The following is a 14,714-nucleotide window of genomic DNA, read 5'->3' on the forward strand; positions in this document are numbered from 1 at the left end:
GAAAGGGCTACAGAAGTGGACTGAGCACTGATGGAGTGGGCTGTTACCCTGGAGAGGGACAAGTTGTACCCCATTAGCCTCGTAGGAGGCTATGACACAAACTGAAACCCACTCTGACAATCTCTGTGTGGAAATTGATTGTCCTTTCATTCTTTTAGAGAACGATACAAACAGCCTAGGGGAAATTCTAAAGATTCTTGCTCTGTCCAGATAGAAGGTGAGTGCCTTTCTAACATATAAAGTGTGGCGGCTAGCTTCTCCTCTTGAGGAATAAAGTTTGGGAAAGAATACAGGCAGATGGATATCCTGATTGAGATGAAAGTCCAGTGAGACCTTTGGTAGAAATTAAGGATGGGAACATAGCATGACCTGGAGGATTAGTGGTGTCAGAGAGCAGGCGTAGAAGAGTGTGGGGTAGGGAATAGCAGGGTATCTTCCAAAGATATGCAGCTGCATCCTCAGTTGAGTGTGTACATGCCGAACAGGCACAACCTTGGCAAATGAGTTTCTGTACCTCTCCATTTTCATGCCCACTGCCCACAAGAATCATCATACTGGATGCCTTTCTCCTAGGCTGGGGAGCACAGAGCAAAAGGTCCCACAGGATACATTGCTTCACATCAGTGTCTTAGAACTAGGGCAGTTTTTTCTGCGTGTCAGCACTTTTTCTACAACATTCAGGGTTCTTGTGTCAGAGTAACAATAAGACAACAGGACAGTGATGCACTATGTAAATCGGTAAGGGGGAGCAAGATCTCAGTCCTTATACATAGAATCACTGGAACTGGTATTTTGCCTACCGCACAGAGATTTCTGCAGTTTATCTGCCAGGTCTCCAGAACACGATGGGAGATGCAATAAGCAGAAACTTCCATCAGTACCACAAGTGGGAGCTCAGCAACCTAATCTGCCACAACATCTGCGAAACATGGGATCTCCCCACAGTGGATCAGGTAGTTGAAAGCAGCCATCAAATCCCCCCTCATCTTCTCTTCTGCAAACTAAACAATCCCAGTCCCCTCAGCCTCTCCTCGTAAGTCATGTGCTCCAGCCCCCTAATCATGGCCATGCTTTCACCCACTCCCTCCACCCCCTCTTCAGGGATTCTCCTCACATGGACCTCCTAAAACTGGAGGTTCAATCCCCTCCTTCCATCTGGGGACGATAGAGCCAGTTCCCCCAGAAATTGTGGGAAGAGGATTTTATTCCAAATATTTCCTGGTTCCCAAAAGAAATGGTGTCTGGAGGTCAATTCTAGGCCTCAGGAACCTGAACACCTATGTTATTTTGCAGCTCTTCAGTGGATCTCATCGCAACCCCAACCAAGACAAAAATCCATATTTTCTGTTCCACCTGAAAGGGGGTTCCAAAGAGGATGGATCTAGACTGTTCTCAGTGGTACCGGATGACAGAACAAGGAGCAATGGTCTCAAGTTGCAGTGGGGGAGGTTTAGGTTGGATATTAGGAAAAACCTTTTCACTCGGAGGGTGGTGAAGCACTGGAATGGGTTACCTTGGGAGGTGGTGGAATCTCCTTCCTTAGAGGTTTTTAAGGTAAGGCTTGTCAAAGTCCTAGCTGTGATGATTTAGTTGGGGATTGGTCCTGCTTGGAGCAGGGAATTGGACTAGATGACCTCCTGAGGTCCCTTCCAACCCTGATATTCTATGATACCCCAGAAGTTAAGCCAACAAGGAAGGCCAGGGAACTGAGGAGGGTGGCAGTTAAAGCACATATTTGTGCAAAATTAAAGAAGGAAAAAGCAAATATTAATACAAAACAAAAACAAAAACTGAGTAAAGTAAATAAAATAATGGGTAATAGCTTCTAGGAAACAGCAGACATGCCAATTTCTCCGTCTCAAGATGTAGGCAGTTGAGAAGGAACTGGAGCTGCAGCAGGTCTGCTCGTCCCCATATACCGTCACTCTGGAGCACAGGTTGTGTAGTGTGCAGGTGTGGACAAATGGACACTGCTGATTCAAATCTCTGGTCAAGAGTACACAAGTGTGCATCTCCTGTGGTGGACCACCCGTAAGGAAACATATTCAAAGAAGCAGCTCCATTCTTTCATGAATCCAAACTCTCTCAACTTTTCCCCTTCTGCCCCATGAGGGCCACAGGATCCCCAGCAGCTATGGCTAGGCCCCTTTTTGTGCTCCTCCTGGCTTCCCTGGGCGCCAGACTTTAGCTCGTACATGGACCTCTCCTCCTCCTCACCTATAAATCCCTCCTTTCTTTATCTTCACTCAAATCCCCCAGTCTCTCATACACCTCACTGGACTCTACATTAACTACAGTCCCTCATGAAAACACAGACATAGGTGGCATTGTGGGCAGCTCAGTGAAAACTTTGTTCAATGCACAGCAGTTGCAAATAAAAAAGCAAACAAAATATTTGGAAGCATAAAGGCAAGAAATGGAAAATACTACTGAAAATATTGCAATGTAATTTTATAAATCAATGGTCCTTCTTACCAGTGATACAATATTTGATTCTGGTCACTTATCTCAGAAAGGATATACAGACAAAGAGGGGTTCAGAGACGGGCAACAGAAGCCTGAGAAATTTTCCATATGAAGAGAAACTGAAGAATCATAGAATATAAGGGTTGGAAGGGACCCTAGAAGGTCATCTAGTCCAACCCCCTGCTCGAAGCAGGACCAATTCCCAGTTAAATCATCCCAGCCAGGGCTTTGTCAAGCCTGACCTTAAAAACCTCTAAGGAAGGAGATTCTACCACCTCCCTAGGTAACACATTCCAGTGTTTCACCACCCTCTTAGTGAAAAAGTTTTTCCTAATATCCAATCTAAACCTCCCCCACTGCAGCTTGAGACCATTACTCCTCGTTCTGTCATCTGCTACCATTGAGAACAGTCTAGAGCCATCCTCTTTGGAACCCCCTTTCAGGTAGTTGAAAGCAGCTATCAAATCCCCCCTCATTCTTCTCTTCTGCAGGCTAAACAATCCCAGCTCCCTCAGCCTCTCCTCATAACTCATGTGTTCCAGACCCCTAATCATTTTTGTTGCCCTTCGCTGGACTCTCTCCAATTTATCCACATCCTTCTTGAAGTGTGGGGCCCAAAACTGGACACAGTACTCCAGATGAGGCCTCACCAATGTCGAATAGAGGGGAACGATCACGTCCCTCGATCTGCTCGCTATGCCCCTACTTATACATCCCAAAATGCCATTGGCCTTCTTGGCAACAAGGGCACACTGCTGACTCATATCCAGCTTCTCGTCCACTGTCACCCCTAGGTCCTTTTCCGCAGAACTGCTGCCTAGCCATTCGGTCCCTAGTCTGTAGCTGTGCATTGGGTTCTTCCGTCCTAAGTGCAGGACCCTGCACTTATCCTTATTGAACCTCATCAGATTTCTTTTGGCCCAATCCTCCAATTTGTCTAGGTCCTTCTGTATCCTATCCCTCCCCTCCAGCGTATCTACCACTCCTCCCAGTTTAGTATCATCCGCAAATTTGCTGAGAGTGCAATCCACACCATCCTCCAGATCATTTATGAAGATATTGAACAAAACCGGCCCCAGGACCGACCCTTGGGGCACTCCACTTGATACCGGCTGCCAGCTAGACATGGAGCCATTGATAACTACCCGTTGAGCCCGACAATCTAGCCAGCTTTCTACCCACCTTATAGTGCATTCTTCCAGCCCATACTTCCTTAACTTGCTGACAAGAATACTGTGGGAGACCGTGTCAAAAGCTTTGCTAAAGTCAAGAAACAATACATCCACTGCTTTCCCTTCATCCACAGAACCAGTAATCTCATCATAAAAGGCGATTAGATTAGTCAGGCATGACCTTCCCTTGGTGAATCCATGCTGGCTGTTCCTGATCACTTTCCTCTCATACAAGTGCTTCAGGATTGATTCTTTGAGGACCTGCTCCATGATTTTTCCAGGGACTCAGGTGAGGCTGACTGGCCTGTAGTTCCCAGGATCCTCCTTCTTCCCTTTTTTAAAGATTGGCACTACATTAGCCTTTTTCCAGTCATCCGGGACTTCCCCGGTTCGCCACGAGTTTTCAAAGATAATGGCCAATGGCTCTGCAATCACAGCCGCCAATTCCTTCAGCACTCTCGGATGCAACTCGTCCGGCCCCATGGACTTGTGCACGTCCAGCTTTTCTAAATAGTCCCTAACCACCTCTATCTCCACAGAGGGCTGGCCCGGACCCGGACAGTTCAGAGAAGAGATGAATAAGGGATTAGGGTGGGGGGACAAGCTACAAGTATACAATAAAATGAAGCTACAAAATAATGAACAGGATAAAGAAGGTAAATTAGGCATTTCTGTTTACCCCATCTGTCAATATAAAAACAAAGGGACATTCGATGAAATTGAAAGGCAGCAAATTTAAGACTGATACAAGGAAATATTTTTATAGAGAGTGCACAATTACCCTATGTAATTACCTCAGTCATTTGATACAATGGAGGCAAGGAACACAGTACTGTTAAAAGGATTGGGTGTTTATGTGAATAATGAAAAAATTAACAGTTCTATTAGACAAGATTTAATTCAAATAATAAAAAAAGAGGAAATAAACCCTCCTGCTTCAGATCACGAATAGACATGGTTAAGGTGTGTGTTGGGGGGGTGGATGTTTGGGAGGAGGGCAAGCAGCAGCAGGTGGGAGGTAGGTAGAACTAGGGGCCACCAAATGAAATTAATGGGTAGCAGGTTTAAAACAAATAAAAGGAAGTTCTTCTTCACTCAGCACACAGTCAACCTGTGGAACTCCTTGCCTGAGGAGGTTGTGAAGGCTAGGACTATAACAGGGGTTAAAAGAGAACTGGATAAATTCGTGGAGGTTAAGTCCATTCATGGCTATTAGACAGGACGGGTAAGGAATGGTGTCCCTAGCCTCTGTTTGTCAGAGGGTGGAGATGGATAGCAGGAGAGAGATCACTAGATCATTACCTGTTAGGTTCACTCCCTCTGGGGCACCTGGCATTGGCCACTGTCAGTAGACAGGATACTGGGCTGGATGGACCTTTGGTCTGACCCACTATGGCCATTCTTATGTTCGCTACCCAAGTAGAAAATTATTCTGTAACTGCCTACTAGGGCGTTTCTCCCTCTTCCTCTGAAGCAGCTGGTGCTGGTCACTGTCAGAGACAGGATACAGGACTAGATGTACTAATCTGGTAGGGCAATTCCTATGATTAAGGCTGGGAGTCTTTCACCGGGTCACGGATTCCATGACTTTCTGGGAACTCCGTGACTTCTGCAGCGGCCGGTGTGTCTGACCCCAGGGCAATCTGAGCAACTGGGGCATCCACAGGGACAGCGGCACTGGCCCCTTCTCGGGCGCCCCCGGGGCCAGCTGCGCTGGCCGCTGCTTGGGTGGAGAGCAGAGCAGAGGAGCAGTAGAGGGGCCCTGGGCTGTGCCCCCACCACCCCCTGGAGCAGCAGCGGTGCCGCACCGGAGGCCCCCACCCAGAGCAGCAGCAACACCCTGGTGTCCCCCAGAGCACCTAAGATTTAGTCAGGGGTATTTATAATAAAAGTCATGGACAGATCGCAGACCTGACCTTTATTAAAAATACCTGTGACTAAATCGTACCTATGATCCTAGGACTGACTGCTCCAGCATTCTATGACAAAAGGCAGGAAGGAGGTTTCCCCAAACTACCAGGAATGATCAAAGACTTTCCATCAAAACCAATGAGACAGATCTGTGCCTGACCCGGGAAGATGGAGAGAGACAGCTCAACACTACAGAGCCACCGCCATTGAGGGCTGGTCTACACTACAGCTGCAAGTCGACCTAAGTTACACTACTTCAGTTACGTGTCTACGCTCTGCTGTGTCGATGGGAGACGCTCTCCCACCAACTTACCTTACACTTCTCAGAAAGCTGGAGTAAGACATCAACAGGAGAGCACTCTGCCATCGACTTCGACATCACTGCATCGATCGCAGCAGTGTTGATTTAGCATAAGTATAGACATGCCCTGAGTGAGGCATCGAAACACGGGAGCAAACCCAACACACTGTGCAGTCACATCAGGGGCACTAGGAGTCAAACCCCAAACAATGGAACTGTGGCCAATGGGAGCTGCAGGGGCGGCACCTGCAGATGGGGCGGCGCACAGAGCCATCTGGCCACGCCTCCACATAGGAGCCGGAGAAGGGACATGCCACTGCTTCCAGGAGCTGCTTGAGGTAAGCACTGCCTGGAGCCTGCACCTCTGATGCACCCCAGCCCCCTACCCCAGCCCTGATCTCCCCCCAATTTTGTGAGCATTCATGGCCTGCCATTCAATTTCCATACCGAGATGTGGCCCTTGGGCCAAAAAGTTTGCCCACCCCTGGCCTAGGGGATGGTTTGCTTACTTACCGCATGCTGGTTGTGCAGTTTTTCCAAGAGGGTGCTGTCTGTGCCCTTGGGAAATCGACTCTCCTCATTGACCAGTGCCAGCAAACCTAGTTTCTACAGCCAAATGAGAGACAGCCTTTACCAACCAGTAAAACTACAAACTGCACAGGATTCAGGCTAGAGAAATAAAGGTTTGAGACTGTCATGCTGAATGACACCCTTCGAGTTACACCCTAGAAAGCTTGAGTGTAAAGGGCGCCTGGTGGCCAATCTACAGACTCAACAAGTAGAATGCTGGCTCGTCGCCAAGTATGTGGAAATGAAATTTCTTTATAAAATCCATATTTTGAAGGTTAAAGCCCTACCTAAGTCGATCCCAAACAATGAGCAGAGGATTTGCATTCTTACAGAGGGGCTTTTTAGGGGATGAAGAGGCCCATGCTCTTGGGAGAACAAGATGTGAAAAAGATCTTGCTGATCTACCCATGCTTTAACACGTGGAAACACCAGCAGAATCCCAGAGACCATGTGATAGCCAACCACAGAACAGAATGTGGGAGCCAGCCCTGCAGCTTAGGCCATGCATTGGCAAAGTACAATAAAAACAAATGCCTAAGTGTGGGGAAGGAAAAATTGTTAAGTGTCATGCCAGGTCAAGCCTGCCAGGATTCTTGGAACTAGATGAATTCTATAAAGAACTGCCCACCTTCTCAATGAGATCTAAGCACTCTGCATTGTCCATCCAGTCAATGGCTTCCCAGCTTATTCCCTCCCTGCCAAACAAGAAGAAAAAAAACCAGTGATATAAGGAGTAATCTCCCAGTCCCTGGGGTGGGGTGAAGGAATATTAGAGGCAGCTCAGAGCTACATTGCAAGGACCCAAGGGGGATTCAAGGGATCGACCACACCACCACCATCCCCAGGCTCCCTGGAGAAGAAAGTAGGAAGTGGAAGACATGACTTCCAGGGGGGAGTAGGAGGTGGAGGAACAACTGGAAGCAAAATATCTGAAAATTTCCAAGATAGACATGCCTACAGCAAAGGAACAAAAAAACTGATATTTTCTTCACTGGGATGTGAAAAAAAAATAATTCAATGAATCCATGTTTTTTAAGAGCCTTGCATTATCCAATAATGGCCTTGGCAGCGGCCTCACAGATTTGGAAGGATTTAACTGAGGCTCTGGGATTTCTTCAGAGAGTAGCTTCTATTCCAGAACTGAAGGAAATGTAGAATTTGCTGTACCAGATCAAAACACTGATCGGTCAAGTGTAATATCCTGCCTCTGGTGCCATAATACGCTTGGCCAACTGTGCAATGTGATACACAGAAGCTATTTCCTGACTACTGAGGAGATTAGCTGATATCCTGAAGCAAAAAAGCCTGTCTTTAGCATATCAAAAAACAATATTAGTCATAACATTATTGAGTCCTTTCTAAAATCCAGCCACAGAGTTTGGACACTTCCAATCTGATCTTTAGGAAAAATCTCCCTTCATAGGAAGGACAATGTTTTTAACATGTGCTTCCTGCAGTGATGAAATCAGCTGCGGGAGCGGGTGTATAAATAGCCTTGTATTTTGGCAATCTTCGGAACTTAAAGAATTATCTGTTCAGTGGCTCTCCTTTACAGAGCTGCTCACATTCAGTCTCAATGACCCTATTCAATTGCCTCATTCAGAAAAATAAATGATTCTGTCTTGGAGCTAGAGGGGAATATTTCTCTGGCTGCCCTCTCTCAAGAGGCTCAGATATTATGGTGATGGGCATCAATACAATATCTTAATGGTAGATAGCTATCTAGAGTGCCCAACTCTCAACTGTAAACTCAGTGAATAACCTGGCTAGGGCTTTCTGTTGGACCCTTCAAACTCAAAGACAAAACCACAACCACTTCCACTGAAGAAGAGTCACTAGAAAAAAGAAAGCCCTCAGAGACCTATTCAACTTACAGATTCAGGAACTTTCCCTTTTCAGACCAAAGCCCCATTTGGAAATGAGGCATACATTTTTAAGAGTGAGAGTAATTAATCATTAGAATCACCCAGTGATGGGTTATGGTGCTGGACTCTCTGTCACTGACAATTTTTAAATAAAGACTGGATGTTATTCTAAGATATGCGTGTGTTCAAACAGGAATTGTTTCAGGGAAGTTCTATGGCCTGTGTTACACAGGAGGTCAAGCCAGATGTTCACAGTGTTCCCTTCTAACCTTGCTGAGTACAATAGAGCCAAGGTATCTGGTTACAACACCATTACTGATTGGAGGAAAAGAAGAGGATTTGGAGTTTTCAGATTTTTGTTTCTTTTTGCTACCACAATGGATTTAGAAACAAAAGGCCACACGTCTTGGAAACACCTTCATCATGTGACAGAAAGGAGCTAAGTCTGGCTCTGTGAATGACTAGCTGAGAGAGTACGGATGAAACAGAAGGAAGTTAGAGATGGGCAGGGTGCTGAAAAACTTTCATTATAACATTTGAAAACAAGTAAAAATTTACAAATCTTAAACTTGGGCCTGGTTTGCTTTAGTTCACCTCCTTCCAGCAAGACTGGGCTAAGTTTCAGGTGCCGGGAAAGGGTTTATTGTTTAGGGTGGAAACCAGGCAAAATTTGATCTTTGAACCAATTCAACGTTGAGATTGTAGCCTCAGAAAGATCTTATGTGAGATACTGAGTTACAGCTGGGGGTTACTGTAAGCAATCTGGGGCAGAAACCATCTTTGTACAGTGCCTAGCACAATGGGATCCTGCTCCTAGGCACTACAGTAATAAAAAATAATAATGAGACACTCGAGAGCACTTCTTGCTTGAAGACAGAAGTCCCACTCTAACAAAACAGTGCACTGGACAGTTCTCAGTTTTGCAATCTGAAATTTGAACAGAGGCACTGCTCCCTTCCCTTCATTACCTGTTGTACTCTAGCTGCTCCAGGGAGAAGATGTGTTTGTTGAAGTATTCCTGGAGTTTCTCATTGGCATAGTTAATGTTAAACTGTTCAAAACTATTAATCTACAAGAGAGGAAAAACAAAGATGACAAAAATTAAAATTCAGGTGGCAGGTCTATAAAAAAGTCTTCCTGTGAGGACAACGTGGAAGGGAAACTGCATACAGAAGACCAGCATTTAATGAACGGTGTCTATATGAACTCCAAGGCCAGAATTTACTAGCCTTTGGATAAAGCAGAGGAGAATAGAAGAGTCTGGTATCAACTCACTCTCTCTTTTCTTTCCTATTGGTTATTCATTCTGTCACAGAGCAGCTAATTAATAGGCATCCCTCGCCTGTTACAAGAACACAAGCAAGAATGTGAATGTTTTAGAAACCAGACATCTATTGTGCACACATATCTCAAGGTACAACTAATGTCTATCACAACCCACCCACAAAGGGGAACTAACCATCTATCACAGCCCACAGGAGGACATGCACTGCAAAAGGGCAGCCAAGTGTTTCTTGCTCTCTCTCACAGGCGAGCTGTGTTGGAAAGACGTTTCCCAATATGTGTTGTATTGATCCACACCAGGTATCAGCCTAGCAAATTTCCCTCATACATCCAGTGAATCTTCAGAAAAAACCTGGCCCCCAGAAAGATAAAGTACTGACCTGAAAGTTCTCGAAGCCAAAGATATCCAGGATGCCCACAGACTTAAAGTTTTCCTTCCCTTTGATCTTCATATTAATCTTGCCAATGAGCCATGAGAAGCACTGGGAATACAGTGCCATTGAGAGAGAGTCCCTAGAGTCAACTGCCTGTGAGCATATAAGGAGGAAAAAGCTGTCATGATAGGTGAGCAGAAGGAGCACATGGATATTACCACTGTCACTATTTTACGACACTAACGACTTATCCCATCCTACAGAGTTATCACACTGCCAGCTGGACAGAGCCATATGTATGGCTGGCTGCCCCATGGAATATACATTGTATAATGTTTAGTAAGCAGCTTTTGCACAATGCTACCATTGGCCTAGCCACAGCACAGTCAAAAATCTGAAGCAAGTGGAAGACCATTGACACCTGGAACGCAAGTGCTGAGGGCATGGCAAGAGACCTTGAAGTCACTTTGGGGAGACTCGACCTTTGAGTCAAGAATTTAGAGTTACAGAGAAGACACACAGATACAAAGAACACTGACATCTTAAGAACATAAAAACGTGAGAATGGCCATACTGGGTCAGATCAATGTTCCATTTAGCCCAGTATCCTGTCTTCCAACAGGAGCTGGTGCCAGATGCTTCCAGAGGGAATCAACAGAACCGGGCAATTATCAAGTGATCCATCCCTGTCATCCAGTCCCAACTTCTGGCTGTCAGAGGCTAGGGACACCCAGAGCATGGGGTTGCGTTCCTGACCATCTTGGCTAATAGCCACTGATGGACTTAGCCTCCATGAACGTACTTAATTCTTTTTTTAATACAGTTATACTTTTGGCCTTCACAGCATCCCCTGACAACAGGTTCCACAGGTTGATTGTGCCTTATGTGAAGAAATATTTCCTTATATTTGTTTTAAACCTGCTGCTTATTAATTTCATTTGGTGGCCCCTAGCTCTTGTGTTCTGAGGAGGAGTAAATAACACTTCCTTATTTACTTTCTCCATACCAGTGGAGATTTTATAGACTTCTATCATATCCCCCCTTAGTCAGCTCTTTTCTAAGAAGAATAATCCCAGTCTCTTTAATCTCTCCTCGTACAGAAGCCATTACATATCCCGAATCATTTTTGTTGCCCTTTCCTGTACTTTTCCCAATTTTAATATAACTTTTTTGAGATGGGGGAACAGAACTGCACACAGTATTCAAGGTGTGGGCATACCATGGATTTTTTTTTCTCCTGCTGATAATAGCTCACCTTAACTAATCACTCTCGTTATAGTGAGTATGGCAACACCCATTTTTTCATGTTCTCTGTATGTGTGTATATATATATTTTCCTACTGCATTTTCCACTGCATGCATCCAATGAAGTGGGTTTTAGTCCACGAAAGCTTATGCTCAAATAAATTTGTTAGTCTCTAAGGTGTCACAACCACTCCTTGTTCTTTTTTTTAAGCATACTTGCAGTAGCTGAAGAATGTTGGAGTTGTGCCTAGGCCAAAGATGTCTCCATTTGGCCAGGTAGCAAGAGCATTCTATATCCAACGCCCACCAAAACACCAGGCCATGAGGTGGAGGGAACCTGGGTTGGGATGCCTGATTTTCCCCCCATCCTGAGTTAGGAGGCCTGTGAATGGGTGGATCCTGATCAGAGGAGACGGCACAGGGAGTGCAGACATCATTAGAAGTTCTGTGAACCAGAACTGTCTGGGCCAGTAGGATGCTAATAGGATGATGCAAAAAGAAAAGGAGTACTTGTGGCACCTTAGAGACTAACCAATTTATTTGAGCATGAGCTTTCGTGAGCTACAGCTCACTTCATCGGATGCTGTTCATCGGATCATAGGATGATGTTGACTCTGTCATGATGTACCTTCCCTATGACCTGTGGAAGCAGGGGTATGGGAGGAAAGATAATACATGAGGTCGTTCATCCAGGTCAGGAGTATAGTGTCACCCTGGGAGCTGCGATCCCCTGGAGCAATATAGGGGAAGCTTTCTGTCTGTCTGGGGCACAAAAAGGTCGCACTGCAGTGTACCCCACTGTGTAAAGATCTCACTTAAGACATTGTCACAGACCTCCAACTCATGGTCTGCCAAGAAGCTTCTGCTGAGTTTGTCTGCAAGGGAGTTGTGAATACCAGAAGGTACGCAGCCTGTACTGCGATGCAGCCTGATGCACTAGTTCCAAAGTCTAATGGCTTCCAGGCAGAGAGGATGAGATCTCAGTCCTCCTTGTTTGTTTACATAGACCACAGTGGTGACATTGTCTGATGTTACTTATATATGGAATAGGCGTATGGACTGAAAGGAAGGCCTTGCATGCAAGGTGAACCGCCCATGCTTCTAGTACGTTTATGTGTCGTCTGGCCTTTCATGGGGTCCAGGTGAACATCCCTCCACAGGCAGGAGGCATCTGTCACAATGGTGGTTCTGGGGATGGGAGGGCTGAAGGGAACACCCACCATGATTTTTTCAGGGTTTGACCACCAAGCGAAAAGAGGTGATAACTCTGGTGGGACTGCTCACCTTGGAGTTGATGTGGTCCTTATCTGGTCAATAGATCAAGAGAAGCCAAGCTTACAGGTACCACAAATGAAACCTGGCAAATGGTGTTACGGCAATGCACCTGGCCATGTGGCCTAGCAGCGAAAGGGCCCTGTGCACTGTGGTTCATGGTCAGTGGGTAATGCATGAAACCAGGTTGTGGATTGTAAGAAACCTGTTCGCAGGGAGGAACAGTGTCACGGAAATAAAGTCCAACATTGCCCCTATAAAGTTTACTGTTCTTGTGGGTGATAAAACAAACTTTTCTCTGTTTATGCAAATGCCTAGAACTATTGCCCTGTCAACGACTTAACCTCCTGATGTGAGCGGCCTACCAGGAGGCAATCGTTCAGGTATGGGAATACCATTTAGCCCTGGTGTCTCATCAGGGCTGCTATTACAGAGGAAACTTTTGTAAATACTCTGGGTGCCGTAGCTACCCCAAAGGGGAGGACTCAAAACTGGAAATGTTCCTGGCCTACCATAAAACATAGGAACTTCCTGTGCGAGGGGTGAAGAGCCGTGTGGAAATACACGTCCTTCATGTCAAGAGCTGCAAACCACAACCCTTCCTGAAGGGAGGGGAGTAGCGATGCAAACGTAATCATCCGGAATTCAGATACAGATGTTGAGTTGCCAAGGGTCCAGCAAGGGGCTCTACCCTCTGTCTTTTTGGGGATTAAGAAACATGGGGTGTAGATACCCTTCCCATGATACTGAGGCAGGATGTGTTCTATTGCCTCTTAATGTAAACAGATTCTGCCTCCCACTGAAGAATCACCTTGTGAGAGTGATCCCTGAAGGGGGATGGGGAAGAGTTTATGAGGAGGGAAGGAGAGAAATTCTATGAGTGTCCCTGATGGATAATCTCTAAAACCCAATTTCCTGTAATGATCTTCCTCCAGTTGTGGACAAAGCATGTGAGATGGCTCCCAAAAGTGATGAATGAAGAGGCGAGTGGCATCAGTGGTGGAACACAGGTCTTGACCAAAAATGGCCCTTGGCTGTTGGTTGGAAGTGAGAAGAGGCCACAGCAGCAGAGGGGACTGAGAAGCGAGGCCTCTGAATGCTTCAACATTTCCGTGGAGGCTCGGCTTGGTGCTGGTAATAAGGTGCAAGTGGAAGGGGTGGTCTTGGTCTATAGGACTGGCTCTGGTGTTTCCTCCTGGGGGTTCAAGTATAAATCCCCGGGAAATGCAGAGTTGATCTGAGTCCTTTAATGAATGCAGGGATTTGTGTATTCTTTCATTAAAGAGATTTGAATCATCAAAGGGGAGAACATCATCCAGAACCTCCCTAGAAAATCCTGATGCTTACTGCCAAGAGTCACTTTTCATGACTAAGCCAATGGCCAGACCTGGAGAACTGTTTTTGCCACTAGCTTTCCCTCATCTAGAAGGGACTGAAATTGGGCTCTGTGCTCTGTGGGAAGTTGATCTATGAAGCTTGCAAGCCTGGAATAGTTTTTAAGAATCATATTTCGCTAATTGAGTTTCGTAGTTTAACACAAAATTGCAGGCCTGCAGAGAAGAAGACCCTCCTCCCCAGGATGTCCAGTCTCTTAGAGCCCATATCTGTTGGGGTGGCCCTTTGGTAGTGCAACCAAGCCCTTTCTGTAACTGTCTGTAATACCAGTGAATTGGGGGAAGGATGGGAAAACAAAAATTCATCTCCCTTGTCAGGAACAAGAATATCTCCTCTAAGCTCTTTTCACTGTAGGGGAACAGGATGCTGAAGTGTGCCATACAACTCTGACCAGTTCTAGTACGGCCTCACTGATCAGAAGGGTCACTGTGCTTGGTCCCTGAAGTTGCAAGATATCCAGGAGCCAGCACTGACAGTCTTGGATTCTCTCTTGTGGGATCTGGAGGTCACTGGCACCTCTTTCCAGTAGCTCCTGGTACCACCGATGGACATCTGGAGGAGACGGCGAGGAAGGAGCGAGTGCTTCATCCATAGATGATGAGGAGACACCTGGTGGAACCTGCAGATCCGGATTCACCTCCTCCTCCTCCTCATACACTGATGGATCTGTTTGGCAGGAGGGAGAGTAGCGGTACAATTCTTGAGAAGGGCCCGGATGCCTGCCATAAAGATCCCACAGACCCCATTAAGGCCAAAAAGAGGTATTGATCAGTTGCAGGGCCTGCAAGGGACTCGGTACCAGTGGTCCTGGGGGGCGGGGGGTGTTGTACTCAAGGAATAGTGAGCGTGACTCCTTGAA

General features: G+C 46.1%; 1 protein-coding gene across 2 annotated transcripts in view; it reads right to left on the reverse strand.

The window, feature by feature from the left end:
* LOC125644827 (unconventional myosin-X) overlaps positions 1-14,714 on the reverse strand; it is a 305,444-nt gene that overhangs the window by 139,446 nt on the left and 151,284 nt on the right. For both annotated transcript variants that reach the window (XM_075117658.1, XM_075117657.1), the window contains 4 exons: positions 9,950-10,096; positions 9,254-9,354; positions 7,049-7,115; positions 6,364-6,456 (listed from right to left, as the gene is read on the reverse strand). In XM_075117658.1, the coding sequence (XP_074973759.1) occupies positions 6,364-6,456; positions 7,049-7,115; positions 9,254-9,354; positions 9,950-10,096 (408 nt within the window). The remainder of the gene's footprint in view (positions 1-6,363; positions 6,457-7,048; positions 7,116-9,253; positions 9,355-9,949; positions 10,097-14,714) is intronic.

The sequence above is a fragment of the Caretta caretta genome, chromosome 11, assembly GCF_965140235.1.
Source record: "Caretta caretta isolate rCarCar2 chromosome 11, rCarCar1.hap1, whole genome shotgun sequence".
Classification (NCBI taxonomy): Eukaryota; Metazoa; Chordata; order Testudines; family Cheloniidae; genus Caretta; species Caretta caretta.